The sequence below is a fragment of the Saccostrea cucullata genome, unplaced genomic scaffold (assembly GCF_032062105.1).
Source record: "Saccostrea cucullata isolate Sc308-1 unplaced genomic scaffold, CSIRO_AGI_Scuc_v1 ctg6690, whole genome shotgun sequence".
In the NCBI taxonomy this organism is placed as follows: domain Eukaryota; kingdom Metazoa; phylum Mollusca; class Bivalvia; order Ostreida; family Ostreidae; genus Saccostrea; species Saccostrea cuccullata.
The window spans coordinates 25,071-46,455 of record NW_026936622.1 but is presented as its reverse complement, the minus strand read 5'-3'; the positions used below and the strand labels follow the sequence as shown (position 1 = coordinate 46,455).

At 33.7% G+C, this 21,385-nt stretch overlaps 2 protein-coding genes across 2 annotated transcripts; both read right to left on the bottom strand.

Moving 5' to 3' along the window:
- Window positions 1-970: 970 nt before the first annotated feature.
- Window positions 971-8,647, bottom strand: LOC134245948 (uncharacterized). The gene is made up of 4 exons (XM_062728184.1): window positions 8,541-8,647; window positions 4,201-5,212; window positions 2,056-2,996; window positions 971-1,494 (listed from the first exon to the last, which is right to left on the bottom strand). Exons 2-4 carry the CDS (start codon window positions 5,123-5,125, stop codon window positions 1,231-1,233), a joined length of 2,130 nt encoding a protein of 709 aa, XP_062584168.1. The 5' UTR covers window positions 5,126-5,212; window positions 8,541-8,647; the 3' UTR covers window positions 971-1,230.
- Window positions 8,648-10,565: 1,918 nt separating this feature from the next.
- Window positions 10,566-14,971, bottom strand: LOC134245947 (ganglioside GM2 activator-like). Its single transcript, XM_062728183.1, has 7 exons — window positions 14,950-14,971; window positions 14,554-14,749; window positions 14,040-14,250; window positions 12,382-12,397; window positions 12,048-12,243; window positions 11,528-11,738; window positions 10,566-10,733 (listed from the first exon to the last, which is right to left on the bottom strand). Exons 1-7 carry the CDS (start codon window positions 14,969-14,971, stop codon window positions 10,602-10,604), a joined length of 984 nt encoding a protein of 327 aa, XP_062584167.1. The 3' UTR covers window positions 10,566-10,601.
- Between the last annotated feature and the right edge of the window lie 6,414 nt (window positions 14,972-21,385).

The following is a 21,385-nucleotide window of genomic DNA, read 5'->3' as shown; positions in this document are numbered from 1 at the left end:
TAAAATTCACAATTTTTAAACTTTGCTAAAAAAATATTGCAAATATTTTAAAAAGAACATCAATGCAGAGTAATACATAATGAATAGGCACCTGCACCAGGTGACCTATAAAATTTCAAATTTTGGTCACATGGCAGTGAATATGACAAATATACAAAATGAAAAAATTTTTTCCTTTAATCAAAACCCCGTCACTAGACATTACCATGAAAAAATTTTAAAATTTTAATCAAAATTTAGAGTGAAAAAAGATTTTTAAATTGAATGAAAAATGGGGGCAAGAGTTAATTCAAAACATCTTTAACAAGCATCATTATTTCTACATTTTAAATGCTGGAAAAATGTTTAAAATTTCAAGGTCATTGAAGTTTGAAAAATAAAAATGTTAAAATATTTCACACCACACAGCAAATAAAACGGTAAATAGGTCACCTGCTATGAGGTTTCCTAAAACTGTCAAACATCCATGAGAGTGACATGACAAAAAAAAGAAAATTCAATATTTGGGTTTTCCTTTCAACAAAAAATGAAAATGTTACAAAACTATATATAAAATATCACAGAGAGAAAATATTTGAACAAAATGTGTTTGTGAATCACTGATGTCCCTGCAAACCATTTAAGGTTTAAGTTGTTCATTCAAATTCAAGGTCATGAAGTAAAAAAAAATTGTTACTCAAAGAAAAGTCTTATCAAAAGGAATATACAGGTGAAATATGAAAACTCGAGTATTACCCATTCTAAAGTTATGACCAAAGTTAATTTTGGGGGTTTTTTTTTCTTCAAAAAACATAATGGTACCCAAAGAAAGGTCTTGCCACAAAGTTATTGCACATGGGAAATGTGAAAGTCATAGCATCAACTGTTCAAAAGTTAGTACAATGTTAAAATTTTGTTTTTATCAAGTGTTTTCAACTGAAAAAAATGTTGGTACCCAAAGAAAAGTGGTTAACATGAAATATTTAAACCCTAGGACCAAGCGTTTAAAAGTTAACTAATTAACATTTCTGTGGAAAAAAGACAGAAAGACACCAAAATCTATACAAGTATTCCCCAAAACCTCCAATTATATGGTCATAATAAAAAATAATAACCCAAAACTTCAAATGCCAGTTCAGGAGTTTAAATCAATCATCATGATATTACCTATTATCCCAACTTAATGAACACATTCAACTTGATTTTGAATCCATGATATGTGGAAAAAGGCATATCAAACCTCCATCAATATTATCTGCAGTGACAAAATTTTCTGAGATCAGGGTACTGCTTCATCACACAAGCAGACTGGTTGCCATAGTGATCTAATCTACTAATACTGTGGAAAACTTCATATTTGTTGTCCTTCAAGTTCTTAGTCACTGTGCCCTCGTATTGTGCATAGTTTGGAATTGTTTCCATGGTGATTTGGTAATGTGCAACATCCACATTTATTTCTGAACTAAAGTTGGCTACTCTTTGATCAGCATCCACTGTTTTCATAAATTTCAAAACCTGAAATAGAAGACCATCTGATTATTTAAGGAATGAAGCTTATTTCAACTTTTGTTATACGTTATAACATAACTTGGGACAGTTTACGCTTTATAAACCGCGAAGCTTCATTCCTTATAATTTAATTTCTATGTAGACAAAGAGACAATTTTTCCATTTTTTCCTTCGAAAATTGCTTCAAATATCGCATATTTTAAAATTTAACATCAAGCGGAGTAATATGTTTTTGACGTAATAAATTGTGACACAGGCAAGTTATGTTATACAAAATGGATAAAACTGTTTAACCAATCAAATGACATTACAACTAAAATAAAATTTTAATCAAAGGGCATAGAGTGACTTGAATGAAGCTAAAGAACTTGTACTTTGCAGAAACATCTGAAGTAAGCATCATTTTTAGAGACCACTTACTGGAAATGTTTAAACTTTCTTTCATTGAGGTTGTTTGCATCAAATAAAAATAACTGAAAGGTTTTAGAATGCTAGTCAAAAATTTTTCCCAATATCATCAGGATTATTTGTGATGCCATATTTAAATATTTAATCATGATTCCTTACCTTTTCATTAGGACTCATTAAATTTGCAGATTTTATTTTATGAATTGACAGCTCATGACAAGAGTCTCTCAAAGGCAGAGTCAGATCATTGATATGTCTGAGAAGTTGGTCCGCTATTACTTTTATATTATCACTGTTTGGGTCCACCTTACTTTGCACTAAACATGAACACCAATGTAGGTCAATATGAGCAGACACACAATTCCGATTGGCTGGAATCTCCTGAAGGAGGCTGATTCCTCTGCTTGGTGTCACAGGTTTATACAACCTTGATGAATCAAGGACATCCCTAAGAGTTTCATAAACATCAAATGGTGTCGTCAATCGATTGGCGTTTTTTGACAGGAGTTTAATTAAATGAGGATGTTTGAGTTTAAATCGATGAGGAAAATGCAGACTCATGAAGGGGAGCCTCTCTTCCATTTTCCCTTGTAACGTACGCCGTATTCTTCCGTACCTAGCACCGTGGTCCCCCATCACAATCAGTAGAGTATTGTCCAGAAATCCCAACTTGCTGAAAACTTTCAAAGAATTCACAAAATCCACATCTAAATATTCTCCCGGGTTATTATCCCAATGAGTCAATTCGGCCAAAAATGTTAGGGAAAATTTGGAAACATTCTGATATTTCACGTAGAAGTCTTTAAGGTACTCTAATAAAAATTGATGATGTGGCGTACCACCCGTGCAATATCTCTTACTCCGTTCTCGGAGTTCGGAGTCCCAGATGGCCTGCCAAAATGGCCTCATATAATGGTCCACGGGGGATTCCTTAAAACCATTTAATCTAAGGTTGAAAGCACTAATTGAGGGTTCATCCTCGGCAAACATGGTGACATATCCCTTCTTCTTAAACTCCTTCCAGATCATAGGATAGATGTCCACATAATAAGCGTCTTCCTGGCTCTTTCTAACTTCAGGTAACTCTAGTTCTGTTTTACCTACAAGAAGCAAATAACATTCATGTAATATGATCAGTAGACGACTAGTACACACTTTATTGATGTAAACGATAATTACATGTTTCAAGAATATAATAATGTTTAATTTTTAAGAAATTTGGATGCTTGATGAAAACCCTTTAAGCTTAGCCATTTGAAGAGTACAATTTTCAATGCACAAGGTGAATATCATACTTTGATGGCTAAATTATCATATTGACCCATCCAACAGTAATAACTGTTACATGTTTATTATGTGATTCAATGATTTAATGTTATAAAATTGTCAAGCCCATCTTGCCATTTTTCTTGGTAATGAATATCTGGCAAACTGCCTGACCAGTTTGAAATTTCTACATCTTACACTTTTGTAGCTGCAGAACTGTAGCTCTCTGCTTGAGAAAATTCGGACAGATAATGCAGAGAGCTACAGATCCAAGCGTTGTAAAAACCTTCGATTTACGCTGACGATTTTTTGTCGCTATTTAGGTATTTATTTCGTGTAGTTTAAACTTTCTCTGGCTTTTAGAATGGTAACCTAATATGATAATTCATATATTTAACTCTTATATTTGATACTTTGTTTACCTTTTAGCAGTCCTAAACAGTCCTGTATATAGTTTTGTAATGTCGGTTCAAAAGAGTTCTATTTCGACGTCCGTAACCAAAGCCATTTGTTAGCGTTGAGAGGTAAGTAAATGATCAGAAATTGAAGTTGAATGTATGATTAATTATTAAATACCATTTAAAATAATTTTCATACCTGAGGAAAGTATAAAATACAAGAAAAAATCGTCGGCGTAAATCGAAGGTTTTTAATACGCTTGGATCTGTAGCTCTCTGCTTTATCTGTCCTAATTTTCTCAAGCAGAGAGCTACAGTTCTGCAGCTAAAACTTTTGAAGTTGAACATGAATATAATGTATCAAGAAGTTCTTTTAAACTTTTGGATCAAATGAAGTAAAAAGATATGATTGGAAAAATTTTGCATCATGAAAAACACAATACAGTTGAACTTTAGTATCTTGAAATACCATGCATTGATATATCAAAGTGATTTGGATGACCCAACCAGATATTCCTTTAGCATTTAACCCTTGATATCTCTAGTCATTCCTCAGTCACTGAGTACTAGATAACAAATAGGTTTGACTGTATTTGTTTTCAAAAAAAAAAAATCAAAATTTTATCATGCCAATGTTTACCTGTTAATATTGGTATCAGTGCAGCTAAAGTAGCATCACCAACTATATTATAGGCATTCAGAATGGTTGAAGCCAAATTTTTCTTTAAGAAGCTGTAGGTTTTTGGCAGTTTTCTACGGAATGACATGTGGGACATAGAATCCAAAACAATCATCATAACGTTCATCCGATCCGAACCGTGCGAATCCGACAATGCGGAGGCTCTTTTGAAAACCTCCTCCTGAGGATAAACCTGGACTAAAAACTGGTCGAAATCTACGAGATACTCCTCAAAAATGTTCCTTTCCGTCTCACTCCTCTCGTCGGCTTCATTATAAGAGCCGTCATTGCTGACAATTTTCTCGGTCTCGTTCTCATCTGCGTTGATTAAATTAACTGTGGAATTTAACAGACATTTCACTCGTACAAAGTCATGCTTGAGTAGGAAGTTAAACGGTTCCTTTTCTTTGATGATACTCTCCGTATATGTGAAAAACGAATCTGTCACTCTTTCGATACCCCTTAATTCACATGCTTTTATAACAGGTTTATTCTCTAACTTTTTAGATTTAAATTCGTACAAATCTATGGTGTTGTGATTTGGGTACAAGACACTTGTATTCATGGATAAGATATTGTCTTTAAAATAAAACAAGTTGGTCCCATTGCATACAAGAGGTTTCTCCATTGGTTGAATAGCATGTTCAATTTCTCTACTGTATAGCGGTAGTTGATGTATCCCACAAATGTCGTTCTGTTGAATCAGATTTTGAACATCACTAGACATATAAACTCTAGAATAAGACTTCCTTCCAATAGAATTAGTTTGGCTTTTAGTCCTAAACTTAGACGAAATGAAGTAATGTACAGTAATGACAACAAAGAGAAAGGAACCTAAGGCCGCTATTTTAGATTTTAATTTGTAGCGACATCGGAAGGCTGCCATTATTACACAACTGCAGGGAACATCTGTACTGGTCTCAATTCCAACATGACATTCTTCCTATCATGAAATTTTCTGGACATTCTGAAGCTGAAAAAAAAATGAACAAACTTTACATATAAATATAAAGTATATTTAAAATGAAGTGAAGAATATGAAAATCAAATAGATAATTAAATATAATAATAAGGAGACCACAGGCCAAGGGGAACATCTTCACCCTCTGGTCCAACAAAATTTAATCATATGTTGCCTTACACCCAGTCAATAAGTGTAAAATATAATATTGATAAATTAGTACAATCAAGACAGAGATAAATTGTTGAGACTCCAAATGTACCAACTAGCACACAATATGACCTGCAGCTAGTGTGACAACATACTATTCTGAATCAGCATTTTTAAGCAATGTCTTCAACATATTACTACATGTACATGTATTGAATTTTGGGTCAAATTTTGTGGTTGTACATGTATAGTTCTACATCACTTGTACGATGTTACTGGTAATCACTTTCATGGTGACTTATGAAGCATTTTTGTCTACATGTCAAATGTTTATAGTGACTAATCAAACATTTATATAACATTTTTGAATAACTTTTCCTAGGAACACAAATGAATACTGCAGGTTCATATTGGGAGAAAACAGAGAATGCAAATATACCAGAATATTTCCATATTTCATTATTTGTTTGTTTTCTCTGTGATAACTCTTTGAAAGTTAGCTGAATTGATTTCTTGATCATTCTACTGGAATGTAAATTTCGTCGAGCGATCTAGGTCGGCTAGGAGCTAAAGAGGCCTATTGTGCATGTAAATCTTATGCCTCTGTTTTTGTGTCCGATGCTAAGGAGGCCTAATATGGATACAAATCTTGTGCAGCTATCATCACACAAGTATTTGACATCAGTGGGTGGGGCCGGCCTATGGAAATTGACATGGGACACTTCGTGTTTACTAATTTAAATTTAATTAGTCTACAGTTTTAAAATCTAAATTTACAATTTTATTTTACAATGAAATAGAAAAATAAGAACTCCCGGTCTATATTTAGTATAGTATGCAAGGGACATCAACGATGGTTGGAAAATTAGATACTTTAAACCAACGTTTATTGGCGATGACTTTATTTCACGATTTACTGGGAGTAAATAGTTCGCAACAATTAATTTTTGTGATCAAGCCTTTTTTTGATCCATTACTTGTTAACCGAACATGTTTAGATTGACATTAAGGATCACTTATTCTAACAAGAATATCTCGTGATGACGTGGCTCTTTTAAACAAATGAAAAATTTTCACAAATGACGCGTAATAAAAGTTAATAGAGCGGTACAAAACAAAGAAAATTCCAGTGTAAGCAAAAGAAATGGATTAAAGGAAGCGCATAATCAAAGTGATAACTATAAAAGGTCTGTTTATTTTGTAAATTTAATAAATTGACTGAATGGAAACTTTACAATTACTATAATTGTACAAGATTTCCTTATTTTATATGTGATTCCTGAAAATGAGAAACTGTTTATATTAAGAATCATTGAAATATCTATATGACATTATCATTACTGGATTTCAATAAAGGACAAAATATTAAATTTTAGCATGTGATCAAGTGGGCATTTTTTGAATTTCATTTCTTTAAAGAATATGGTCCAGATTGAAGCACAAATAAACGCCTCATGAGTAGTTATGTCATTTCCAAGTCCAATTGTTGGTACAAATTTTCAGGATTGTTAAAGGAAACTGAATTTTTGAAGTATACTGTTCGGTATATTTTTAAACAACTCTAATTTATCGACAGTGAACCTTCCTGGCAATGGACATATGATTTGTGTTTTTAGTGAAAGCTACAGGAAAATAATAAGCTTGATTAACTTTTGCTACAGACTGGGAATAAGTGCATGCTTGATGAGCTGATTAATATTGACATGAGCCAAAATATGTTTTTAGTTTTTGTCAAATGTATTCTAAATTTAAAATTCTTCAGAATTAACTATATTTAATGAAAATGTATGGTATTTCTAGGAAACTTATTTAATAATGTTTTTCTTTAAAAAAATATGCTTTCCTCGATAGTTTATAATTTAAACTATTCTGTTGGATCTAATGGGAACTAAACATGTTTAGCAACTTACACTTAAATATTGATGTGTTTAGAAATGCGCGTTTATGGCTAAACTGTAAAAAAAGTGAAACAAAAAATGTGTTTGATATAAGTTTTAGGGGTTAAACATTTTAGCAACTAAACACATATTTTTTAGATGACATATTACATGAATTTTGTGTACATAAAATGTGAATTTTGTTTAGATTCTAAACACTGTTTTTTGTGTAATTTTTGTGATTCCTTTTTTTGTCTGATGTCACAGACATTTTCGGAGGTGACAAGAAATATTCGTGATGACAAGGCTCTTGCAACACTCATGAAAAATTTTCACACATGAATAAAAGTTGCTTTACAGTATTTATGCATAATGAGCTTTGCTCTTCCAAATATCGTTCATGTCCCTGGCATACTCATCTAACTTAAGACAGTGATTCCTTAAATATTTGCCCCTCTGTGACAGGAAAACCCTGGAGTGTTATGTCACCCTCAAAGTCATGTGATATAATATATCACTGTCACTTTGAGGGGCAAATATTCTGAATGTTGCCCTAACATTGCTTACACTGCAGACATCATGTGATATATGTATACATGTATCATAATAATTTAAGGTCTACCTGTAAGGATGTTTGTGGTGACATATGAAACAGTTATGTCTACTTGTCAGATTGTTTATGGTGACTTATCACCCGCAATTATGTCTACATGCTAGTGTCATGCTGCCGACATGAACTTGAAACATACATATACAGGTTGGAAACAACCGCCCAAATGGGATATAACAGTCCATTTGGGACATATTGTATCCCAAACGGGATAAAAATTTACAAGCAAAAAATTAAAATTTTTATTTTGGCTATAAATATCATAAATCCGCATCAGGGCACATATTTATAAAGAAATAACTTTTGGTTACCAAGTTTTTCTGCAACCCGACAGTTTGTAAGATTGATCCCCAAGAAGTTAAGGAACTTCCGAGGGATCAATCTCCTAAACCGGACATACAGAAAAACTTGTCAACCAAATGTTATTCCTTCATATGTGCCCTGATGCGGGTTTATGATATTTATAGCCAAAATAAAATATTTCATTTTTTGCACTGTAAATTTATATCCCAAACGGACAATATTATATCCCATTTGGGCGATGGTCCCCACCTGGGAGAGGTTTAGTGCCCCACCCCCGGGGGGAAAGCGGTGAAGAAACACTCACAAAGCTCACTAGCATTGCTTACACTGCAGACATCTAACGTTAGGGCCTAAACAAATATCACTGTAAAATTGAGCTGTTCTGATCATCAGTGCATACCTGAATCCAGTCACCGCAGCCTGGCTCAGCCTCTTATTGCGATACAGCTAAACCTTACTGAAAGTTACGTTTACTTATTTGTACCACATGGCACATCATAACCTATGTAAAATACTCATAAACAATGTAAACTGCTTTCGTAAGGGTAGAGTGTTGCCCAAAACTATAAAAATACACATGGTTCACCACCTATGGCTATCTCGTTTATAAACAAACAGCAAGGACAGCAGGCGTGTGCGTTCACGCATTTCATTATAAACAGAGAGTTGCGCCAGGTACTTGGCGGAAAACGGCTGCGCAAAAGAAACACATTTAAATATTTTTGTCTTTTATGGTAATAGATGTTTTATGTAAAAAAGTTAGTGTAGATAAATTGCAGTCCAATTAATCTATGCAAAGTTGAAACATTATATTGATTGCCACACTCACAGGCACTTGTTTCTTCAATAAATTTTTAACCCAACGATAGTAATATTAATTATATAACCATTATGATAACACTCTTAATAATACATGTAGGCCTATGCATGGCACGCCAAATTCACAAATATGAGATAATCATAGTTCCACAATCAATAAACTAGGTTTATCGGTTGTAAACTATAGTTTACGGACTGTAAACTATAGTTAACAACGTTAATTACATCTGTAAACTATAGTTAACGCGATAATCTATGTTTCACAACCGTGAACTATACTTAACACCGAAAACTATCATTTGCGATTGCAAAACATAGATTATCTGATAAATACAGTTTCACGATTTGTAAACTATAATTTACAAACCGTTAACTATTGATAGTGAACGATCTGATAAATATAGTTTCACGATTTGTGAAACTATGATTAACAACTCTTAACTATAGTTTACAATTGTAAACTATAGTTTACAAACGTGAATCTATGTTTATCAACAAAATCCATTGTTAACGCTTATTACAGACAGATAAATATGGCACGCCAAATTCACAAAAATGAGCAAATCATAGTTTCACAATCGATAAACTAGGTTTATCGGTTGTAAACTATAGTTTACGGACTGCAAACTATATTAATCTATATTGTACATCTGTAAACTATAGTTAACGCGATTTTTCTATGTTTCACAACCGTAAACTATACTTAACACCGAAAACTATCATGTGCGATTGCAAAACATAGATTATCTGATAAATACAGTTTCACGATAAACTATAGTTTACAAACTTTTATACTATAGTTAACGATCTGAAAAATATAGTTTCACGATTTGTGAAACTATGATTAACAACTCTTAACTATAGTTTACGATTGTAAACTATAGTTTACAAACGCGAATCTATGTTTATGAACAAAATCTATTGTTAACGCTTATTAAACAGACAGATAGACAGTTACTTCGTAAACTATAGCAACCATTAAATATAGGTTTGAAAATATAGTTAACGAACAGAACTATACTTACAAATCGTTAACTATATAGGTTTCATTTTTCATTTACATACTGAATTTCATAAAAGTGTAATTTTTGTCCATAGCTTTCACTAAAAGCTAACAACCGTTAATTACTCTGGATCCATTTATTTCTCTTCCATTTTGTCTGTATGTAACACTTTTGTTTTATGGACAAAATCTTAAAAAGCGTATACGTTTTGCAAGGAAATTTTATATCACAACTTTTTATGGTCTCATGAAGACCCCTGTAGATTTTAAGATCGATTTCAAAACTCCATGTGGCCTAAATCTTTTTGGATGATGTCAACAGATCAAGAGCAGAAATTCATAAATTGTAAATAACATTTTCCAAATGATAAGTTTCGTATTCTTTGAGCTTCTTTTTTCCAAGAAAATTTAATATCACAACTCCCTATGGCCTACAGAAGACCCATACAGATTTTTCAGGTCAAAGGTCAAGGTCATAAATATACATTAAATCCCCCTTCCCGCCGATGCTACGTGCCCTTATTTTTAAATTAGGTACCTTGATTTCATACAATTTAAGTTACAAATTAAAAGTATTGTTAATCATTATAAGTTTTTATTCATGTAATGTGAAACAATATCAATATATTAAGCTCGTTGTTATCGGCCACCAAACAACCAGCCGGAAGTGCTGGGTTCTCTGTGTTGGGTGACGGAGAGCTGGAGGTTCAGACACACCAGTTGTCTCCCCGTGGCGTTCTCATTCACCTTAACGATCACACGGTAGTCACCCTGAAATATACACAAGTATATACCAGATCAGGTAGATTTCTAACGACTGGGAATATTGCACAATAGTACAATTCTCTATATATCCTTGGACTTTCAGTAAAGGCGTGCCATTCTCGACCTTACATAATTAGCGTCTGAAATTTACACAGCCTTTCATTCACTGGGATAGAAATTCGGGCGAATGTCAACGAGTGTAGCAATTATTCAATGACAGCGTTTCGTACGGTAAAAGGGTGGGCCCTAAATCGTCTAATCGTTGTCAATTTTAAAGTTCATGTTATCAATTTCTTAACCAATGAGAATCTATGTCGCCATTTGAGAAACGCTAATTACGTAGCGCCGAGAATGGCAAGAATGCCACGCCTTACTGAAACTCCAAGGAGGACTGAGAATTGTATTAAAATTTATTTTTTTTTTATCATAAAACCACGACAAGGAAGAGTACTATCATTTAATCTAAACGTTATTATAATTTTATTTATTTTAAAACCTATAATGTGCTTACTTAATTATGGAAAATGAATAACTCTTGAAAAGCAAAATCAGGTATTGAAATAAACTTGAATTGATTTTGATAAATATATTTTTTCTGACTATTCCAACGTAATTTACATATATATATATATATATATATATATATATATATATATATATATATATATATATATATATATATATATATATATATATATATATATATATATATATATAATTCCAACCATGTGAAATGTGAGATATTCATCAGAAAGTTAAATTTGTGAATTATAAAAAATAAGCTAGCTGTTCATACGTACCGCTGCAAACCAGGTTAGGATAGCAGGAATTCTGGGAATGCTTATTGGATAGTCGGTGATACGGATATTCCTGGGGGGCTGGGGGCACTGGCTAGCATTGACCCCCACACTGCTCAGCATGGTCTGGATCTGTGTACCAATACCCCCCACTATCCCCACCCAGTTCTCCGTGATCATTTTCTGCACCATCGTACAGAGGTCATCGTATGTACTAAAAATAAAATTTCAAACTTAAACAACTAAATTAAACACAAACTCCGAGATAAACTGAGATTATAATCTGACTGTCTCTCTCTCTCTCTCTCTCTCTCTCTCTCTCTCTCTCTCTCTCTCTCTCTCTCTCTCTCTCTCTCTTTCTCTCTTTTTCTCTCTCAAACTTTCTCTCTCTCTCTCTATTTATCTGTTTCTGTGTTTGTCTATCTCTTGATATCCCTCTACTTCTCTCTCACCCTCCCTCTTTCTTTCTCTCTCTATTTCTATCTGCCTCTTTCCCATACCCCCTCTCTCTCTCGCCATTTACCAAGATCCGATATTGAAAAGGCAGGGCATAGGAACTTCTACCCCAAAGTAGGATTTCTTTTTGATAGAGAGGGACATTCTGGAGCTTCCTATCGCCTTAGTCAGACTGGCGTCCACGGAGAGGCGGATATCCCCCGGGATCCGGACAGGCATAGGGGTCACTGACACACTGTGGAACTGGACATCTCTACTGGAACCTATATATAACGACAACATACTGCAATAGTACTAGGGTTAAATGAATATGTTAGAATCAGCGGATCCAGGAATCTTGAAAAGGGGTCCATATACCCAAGCACCTGTGAGTAAGATACCGTATAAGTGATAAGTTTCACCTTCTCTAGCATTAAACTGACGGCATCAAAAAGGAAGATCATATTGCACAGTTAAGTACACGTTTCTCTCTCTCTCTACAAAACACCTTAAAATAGATAAAGATTAAAGCACACCAGGAACATCAGCATCACGTAACATTTAATTTTGAAGCATTTAAAATTCTCAGGAGGACCTATATGCATTCATTTAATGGATTTATATTCTTCCGAAATTTTCGAACTAAAATTGTCATTTCCTACACTGTAAAAAATAAGTGTTTAAGAAATAAACACCAAATTGCAACAGATAATAAACACTTCAACACGTTTAAGATTTAAACACCTCGTGAAGTGTTTAAGAAATAAGCACGTTAGAATGTTTAAATTCTAAACACACGAGGTTTAATATTTAAATACTTGCTTGAGCTAAAGGCTTAAGTGAGTTTTTCTGATCAAAATTTGTCCGTTGTCTGTTGTCATTTTGGTCGTTGTCGTTTTTGTAAACTAATTTTCACATTTTCTTCTTCTCCAAAACTACTGGACCAATTTCAGCCATACTTCGCATAGAGTATCCTTCACTTCCTGATGAAAAAAAGTGCCAAGAATCTCGAAATTTACCAATAATGTTTAATAATTACTGATACTCGCTGATAAATACTGATATTTACTGTTGTTGCTGATAATTTTAGTTGTTTCTGATAAATACTAAGCAATTGTGGTCTCTTTTTGTGTTGAAAATGGTTTGCTATTCACCAGAAAAAAAATCAGTATTGACCAAGGTGAAGGGGAGGTCAAACTTGATATTTTTCTGGTGAAGAACAAATCATATTCAACACCAAAAGAGCTCATTACTGTTTTGTTAAATAGCCTGAATTTAAATAAGTAAGAAATTGAAGGCTGCATAACCACACCATTTTTAGCTCACCTCGACGAAGTCGAGATGAGCTTATGCTATACCCCCGGCATTCATAAAAAACTGAAATTTACGTCATGTTTGTGATGTCATTACGTACACATGGCGTCATTACTTATGAAAATATTCAGTGCTTTGAAGTCAGCATATACTCCCCTGTTTAAACTTAATTAAATATATCTCCATCAAAGTTTGATTTGGGGGGCAAATATTGGTTATTACCGAATAAAGTTCTTTACATTTCATTCATCATGTGTTCACTGGGATAGAAATTCTGGCGAATGTCAACGAGTGTAGCAATGATTCAATGACAGCGTTTCGTACGGTAAAAGGGTGGGCTAACAGTTCTCGGCAACAATTTAAAGTTCCTCTTATTAATTTCTTAACCAATGAGAATCTATTTCGTCATTTTAGAGCCGCTAATTACGTAGCACCGAGAACGCCACGCCTTACAGAAAGTCCAAGGATGACTGAGAAGTGTACTAAAAATATTATAAAACCACGACAAGGAAGAGTACTATCATTTAACCTGAACGCTAATATAATTTTATTTTAAAACCTTACTTTATTGTGGAAAATGAATAACTATTGAAAAGCAAAATCAAGTATTGAAATAAAATTGAATTGATTTTGATAAATATATTTATTTTTTCTGGCAATTCCAACGTAAGTTACATAAATGTATGCTGTGAAATGTAAGATATTCAGAAAGTTAACTTTGTGAATTGAAATTTAAAAAAAAATTAAGCTAGTTAGCTGTTCATACCGCTGCAAACAAGGTGAGAATAGCAGGAATTCTGGGAATGCTGATGGGATAGTCTGTGATACGGATATTCCTGGGGGGCTGGGGACACTGGCTAGCATTGACCCCCACACTGGTCAGCATGGTCTGGATCTGTGTACCAATACCCCCCACTATCCCCACCCAGTTCTCGGTGATCATTTTCTGCACCATCGTACAGAGGTCATCGTATGTACTAAAAAAAAATTTCAAACTTAAATAACTAAATTAAACACAAACTCCGAGATAAACTGATATATAATCTGACTGTCTCTCTCTTTCTCTCTCACTCCCTCTCTCTCTGCTTTCCTCTCTCTCTCTCTCTCTCTCTCTTTCTTTTTCTCTCTCAAACTCTCTCTCTTTATCTGTCTCTGTGTTTGTCTATCTCTCGATCTCCCTCTACTTCTCTCCCACCCCTACCTCTTACTCTCTCTCTCTCTCTCTCTCTCTTTCTATCTGCCTCTTTCCTATCACCCTTTCTCTCTCTCTCGCCATTTACCATGATCCGATATTGAAAAGGCAGGGCATAGGAACTTCTACCCCAAAGTAGGATTTCCTTTTGATAGAGAGGGACATTCTGGAGCTTCCTATCGCCTTAGTCAGACTGGCGTCCACGGAGAGACGGATGTCCCCCGGGATCCGGACAGGCATGGGGGTCACGGACACACTGTGGAACTGGACGTCTCTACTGGAACCTAAACGACAACATATATACTGCAATGGTGGGGTTAAATGAATATGTAAGTATCTGTGGCGGATCCAGGAATCTTGAAAGGGGGACTAGTTTAGGATCGGGATATGGGCCACAGCCACACATAAATTAATCGATTTATTAAATTCTATGTATACTTTGTACGCAAAAGGAGGGAGGGGATTGGGCCCCCTTTAGATTCACCTGTGAGTCTATGCATATACATCTTTATACAAAAGTATAGGTAACATATAACAAACACACCCCGTAACCGAGTCTAGAATAGAATAGAACCCAGATTTAAAAAAATTGAAAGGGGGGGGGGGTCCATATACCCAAGCACCTGTGAGTAAGATACCGTATAAGTGATAAGTTTCACCTTCTCTAGCATTAAACTGACGGCATCAAAAAGGAAGATCATATTGCACAGTTAAGTACACGTTTCTCTCTCTCTCTACAAAACACCTTAAAATAGATAAAGATTAAAGCACACCAGGAACATCAGCATCACGTAACATTTAATTTTGAAGCATTTAAAATTCTCAGGAGGACCTATATGCATTCATTTAATGGATTTATATTCTTCCGAAATTTTCGAACTAAAAATGTCATTTCCTACACTGTAAAAAATAAGTGTTTAAGAAATAAACACCAAATTGCAACAGATAATAAACACTTCAACACGTTTAAGATTTAAACACCTCGTGAAGTGTTTAAAAAAATAAACACGTTAGAATGTTTAAATTCTAAACACACGAGGTTTAATATTTAAATACTTCTTTTTCATTCTGTTTAAATATTAATAGCCATTCTCTGTAACCACTTAAACTTCGTTGCCACGCATGGTCACCGATTTTGATGAAACTTATCCCATGCTTAGTACTTGACACCAGAAACAAATATCAAACAAAATTTCGTTGCTATGTGTCTCGGTTGCTATGGCAACCGCCGGAAAAATTTGAAAAATCCAGATTTTCAGCCACTTTAAATCTTGACTGTGGCTTAATAAAAACTAGAAAAAGCAAACAAACCATTCTCACAAAAACATGACACCTTGATGTCACTTACACTGTAAAAAAACTGTTTAGAATATATCTCTAAGTAAGTGGTAACCAAGGGTACATTTGGAATACATTTAAAATGCTGAAATATGCTGAAAAACACTCTGTATTCACTAATGGTAGGTGTTACATTCTCAAACTCAATCAAGGACTTAAGAAAAACAATGAAAATGTTTGACCTTAAGTATATAAGTATAAGCAATATTATTCTATAAATAACTTTTATGGTTGCCATGGTAACACAGTATAACCATGCAAAACCAGTAACTAAGATTGGGTTAATACTACTGTCTTGAGGAAAAACATGAAAATTCAAGACTGGCAAATATGCATCCTTAGGACCTTGCAACACCAAAACCATAAGATAAATTGGGTTTACTTGCTACTTTGCAGGGTTACCATGGAAACAAAGAACCAGTGCTTAAAAGTGATTTAGTTTTGCTGCATTAAGAAGTAAATTGCCATTTAATCAAGAAACAAATTAAAGGACTCAGCTTGAATAGTACTTATTTGTTAGAACTGAAGTTGAATATCATATATTGATAAAATTTGATGAAGAAAACAACACTGTTGCTATGGTTACCAAGAAGGGAAAATGTTCGATTTTGTGAACTTTATATCAATATTAAACACTGTGTGCCAACTTCTTGCATCCACTTAGAGATTAGATGATAGTCAAAATTAAAAGTCAGGTTAGCTGTTAATAAATATCAATTATAAAAGTTTTGGGAATCTACATTTAAGGGTATGTATCCAAGGAAAGAAAATGTTTTTCAGGTTTTTAAGCATACATTTTCTGCTTATTTCCATAGCAACGCTCTATTTAAAGAATCTTATCTGAATTTTTTCAAATGGGAAAACTAGGAGCACACCAACATATTTACAAATTGATCATTAGTTATGAAGAAATGTGCTTTTTTAAAAGATAGGATCAGATTTAAACATACAGAGTGTTACTTTGAAGGCTCTCTGTGGTATAAAAACCTTGGCAACCATTGCCAACCAAAATGAAATATCATATTTTGTTCTTGGTATATGTTTCACGGCTCTTTTTTCTATTATTTGGTCACATTTCATCCTATAATTGCTTTTTATTTTTACGTGTATGACTTTATGAAATTCAATGAATATTTTTTTTACTTTTGAATACTTTGTTACCATAGTAACGAATGTGATAGTTGATTTACCAAACATGTTTATCATGCATTTGAGACATCTGACCTTCAACTTTTGGAAACAGTCATTGCCAATTGTTTGCTTTGCCGCAATTGTTAACTATGGGGCTCTAAACATGTTAAAAAATGCCATTTTTCGAACTTTAAGACATGTTGCCATGGTAACTATAAAACATAGCAACCAATTTTTGCCTGATTTCAGTTTAGGGTATCAATGACTTTTATCATAGAGAGTTTGGAGAAATCCTGAGACTATGCATGCCACAGCTCCTATATACAATTTCAAATCATTACAGAGAATGGCTCTTAAACACTTCAAAAACACAAAATGTTTAAATATTAAACACGGAATTAATACATAGAGTTTACTAGATAAACACCGTGAATGTTTAATTTGTAAACATTTCATGTTTAATTAATAAACATGTTCAACCTAAACATCTAAACACTTAAACATGTTTATTCGATGCAACAGATAATAATCACCTTAAACATGTTTATACATCAATTTTTAAACACTTCAACATGTTTATTTTACCAAATAAATAAACACTTAAACGTGTTTATAAGTTTTCAACATTTTATTTGAAAAAAACATAAAACAGTACAAAACACACAGTTTGGTTGATAATGAACATGTTGTACATAAAGTTTTTTTTATTGATAAATGATTTAATATTGATTTGGGGGTTCAAGCTTAATAAACAATTATAACATAACATTATAATACATTTATTTACACATGGATACATTTCAATTTAAGTTAAAAAAAAATAGAATTATCAAAACAAACTAGCACGAACATGTAAAACCTGCATGTGTAAACTAAAATCCAATAAATTGATTTCGGGAAGGGAGTGTCTTTGAAATACAAAATAAAATACATTATCGATTAATAAAATGAAATATTTTTCATCAGTAAAATTTTAAAAAGGGCTAGGTCGTCCTTTGCATCTTTTTTTTAATAAGAAAAGAATCAAATCCATGAATATATATGATGCAAAAAGACTGAAAATGTCATTTGTTGTCTGGGTGCGGGATGTACATGTATATACACGTATTACACTCAGTCTGATAAATCCAGTTGTAAAGTTTACTTTCATAATTATTCAAAGTTTAATAACCAAATGAAGAAATTTTCCAGATTTGAACTGTAAAGGACCAATTCATTAAATATTCTCGATACTATACATGGGCTGCCGGGGTATCACTCACTCAATTCCATATAATATTCTAAGCGAGTTAAACAGTTTAGCTCCTCTGGTTGTGGGTAAAATTCAGGTTCTCGATCTACAACAGTTTTCCATTCTCCAAAATTGTATCCACACTATGTAGTTCTAGTTCCTTCTCCTCTTCAGAAATATCCTGAAAAATAGATAGATGAAAAAAGATTCACTATGTAAATTCAGATAATTATATGCAAAAGAATACATTGAGATCGAAAACTAAAATGATTTGTTATTCTTCACGCCAATTTTAATTATATATAAAACATACCGAGACAAGTTTGGAATAAAAATCTGCAATTGAAATAATTCATATAAGCGTACAGTGTGTACACTAAAAAATTTAAATGTTCATGTACCTGCAGGATCAACCCAACACTGAACAGCAAAAATTAAGAGAAGGGGTAGGGGGCTACTTTGTCTCAAGAAATTTTCTACCCAAACCATGTACATGTATGTGCGCGGGCTGGAGATGAAAATTTTTGTACATGCGCGATTGTAGTATTGTTGCATGTTAGGGAACATAAATGTAAGCAAGGGCAGGTACTTAATTGGATTACATTTATTTATCAGGAATCAATGGTCTATGTGTGGGAGGGGGTCTTTTAATACTCACCCCTCAAGGTTAAGTATGATCTTCGTTTAAAATCCATTTTCTTTATCAGGTAATGTATGCTTCTCAGGATTCACAATAACAGATGAATGTCCCTGCAAATTAATATATCAGATATCAAGACTATACTATTTTATGTCTATAACAGCGCATGTCCGCATTGCACTCAGACGATTACTAAGTATAGGTAAAAACCCTGCATTTCAAAAATGAAAAACATGTATTCTTGTTGTTATTGGTGGTTGTGTGGGGGGGGGGGGGTAATTGGAGATGCAACTAACCTTTTAGAGGCATTGTAACTAATATAAATTGCAATTAATAACTTTTTGAATACAAGTAGTTGAAAACTGAAATTCATCTGTTCATAACACAACTATTTTCAAAGTGCTGAAGAATCGAAGGATCCGTTCACAGAACAGCAAAATCAGAAGAAATCTCAAAGTCTCAATAAATCGCTATATGTCAGTACTCGCCAAGTCTCTATATCTAAGTGATTACCAGTTCACGTGGTCAAAAACACGCGCCAAGCATGGCGTGGTTACTGGGGCATGAAACTGATGAATATAGCGAGGTAGACTGGTTGAATAGGTTCTACATGCTTTGATATGGACTTCTCACTTGTAGGGCAGTGGGGAGAAGGACATATATGTAGTTATCATAATATGCATTCTGAATTTTATCACTGATGTTTAGGAAACTAGGCTAGCATGTAGCAACAAGGGGCTTACTATTGATTACGATTCATTGATATCATAGGGCCTTTTTTGTCGCAGTATAGTCATGAGGGAAAATAAGTGTGTATGACAGATTGTACTGCAAATAGACCCCCAACTCGCCCCTGGAAATAATTAGGATTTTCCAGTCGACTTTTTTTTCTCAGCCTTCCCTCTTTCAAAAACGACTTTGCTCCGTCCTTCATATTTAAAATTTCCCAAATGTCCGGTGGTGTCAGGTTGACAAAGAGCAAAGTATCTATTTTCTTTTTAAAAAATGTATTCTTGTTGTTATTGGTGGTTGTGTGTGTGGGGGGGGGGGGTAATTGGAGATGCAACTAACCTTTCAGAGGCATTGTAACTAATATAAATTGCAATTAATAACTTTTTGAATACAAGTAGTTGAAAACTGAAATTCATCTGTTCATAACACAACTATTTTCAAAGTGTGAAAATAAAAAAAGTTTCTCGATAATATTTTTTGTTAAAAATATTTTTAAGATCTTGATATTAATATATACATGAAGGCAAAGTTCAAACTTCATACGCTGAAAGTTAGCCAATGACATTGTCATATGAACCGAAAGGGGGAGGGAATAGGGGGCCGTGCTCCCAAGAACTTTGCCGATATTTAACACTACAGAAAACAGGACTCACATACACTTGTGTCTCGTTAATATGAACTTCTGGTGACCTTTTTATTTTTTGCTTAAGTTATCAAGGATTTTTTGCTAGTTGATAGTGCCCAAACTGAAAATGTTTAGCTCCCCCCATCCCATGAAAGGGAGACTGTCACCCATCCCTTTTTTTTCAAGAAAGATTTTTTTCTCTAAAGAACGAGGGCACTTTTGATTGGCATTCGGCAGGAATTTGGGCGTAATTGAAAAGTGAAAATTTTATCGACATGTCACATGAAATTTTAACATTTTGTTTTTATTTTTTGGGTTACTGTGCAACAGGAAGGGAAAATGTTTTCCCGAAATCGAGTTTTGATTTGCTAAAAAAAAATAGCTTGAAAATTGGCCAGATCAGACATTTGGTACAAAATGGTACATTTCTTGAACATGTTTTTCTAAAATTTTCTATCTCTGGGTCTCCGAACTCTCCATGGTTTTTACACGTTATTTGTGTGTATTTTATTCAAAGAAACGAATACACATTTTCAAAAAATGGAGAGAAGACCTAGAGACCACGAAAAATGACCTCTTAACATATCCAAACAAACTGACTAGGAATCAAAGCGTACGGATAAATGAGGCTCCTCTGTATTTCATTTTGCGTTGATCTCGACGCAAAATATAATTTATCAAAATGTAATAATCTGAAAATGGTATTATTACAGTTTGCATTATTACATTTTGTGTTGATCTCCAGGCAAAATTTAATAACGCAAAATGTAATAATCACAGTTTATTACATTTCGCGTTGTTATGACATTTCGCGTTGTAACAAGGCTTCCCTCACAAAATGTAATATATTCTGTAATTAAGAAAATACATTCATAAAAACATATGGAGATAACGAACAGTATTCAATATGAAAAGTTCATTAAAAAATACAAAATAGGAGCAGAGCAAACACGGACCTCGAAATATCGGAGGTGGGATCAGGTGCCATGGAGGAGTAAGCATCCTCTACCGACCGGTCACACCCACTGTGTGTTTCTTGTCATGATCGGGAAATAACGAAACAATCCGTAATCAATTCAGTGTATAAATAATGCACTAACAATAAGTATGATAAACGTCAGTCAGCATTTGACTCAATGATAAATTGTATTTGCTAACAAGGTTATTGTATCGACCATAGAACCTACGAAATGATGACTTAAAACGAGACAGCTGAAATTCTT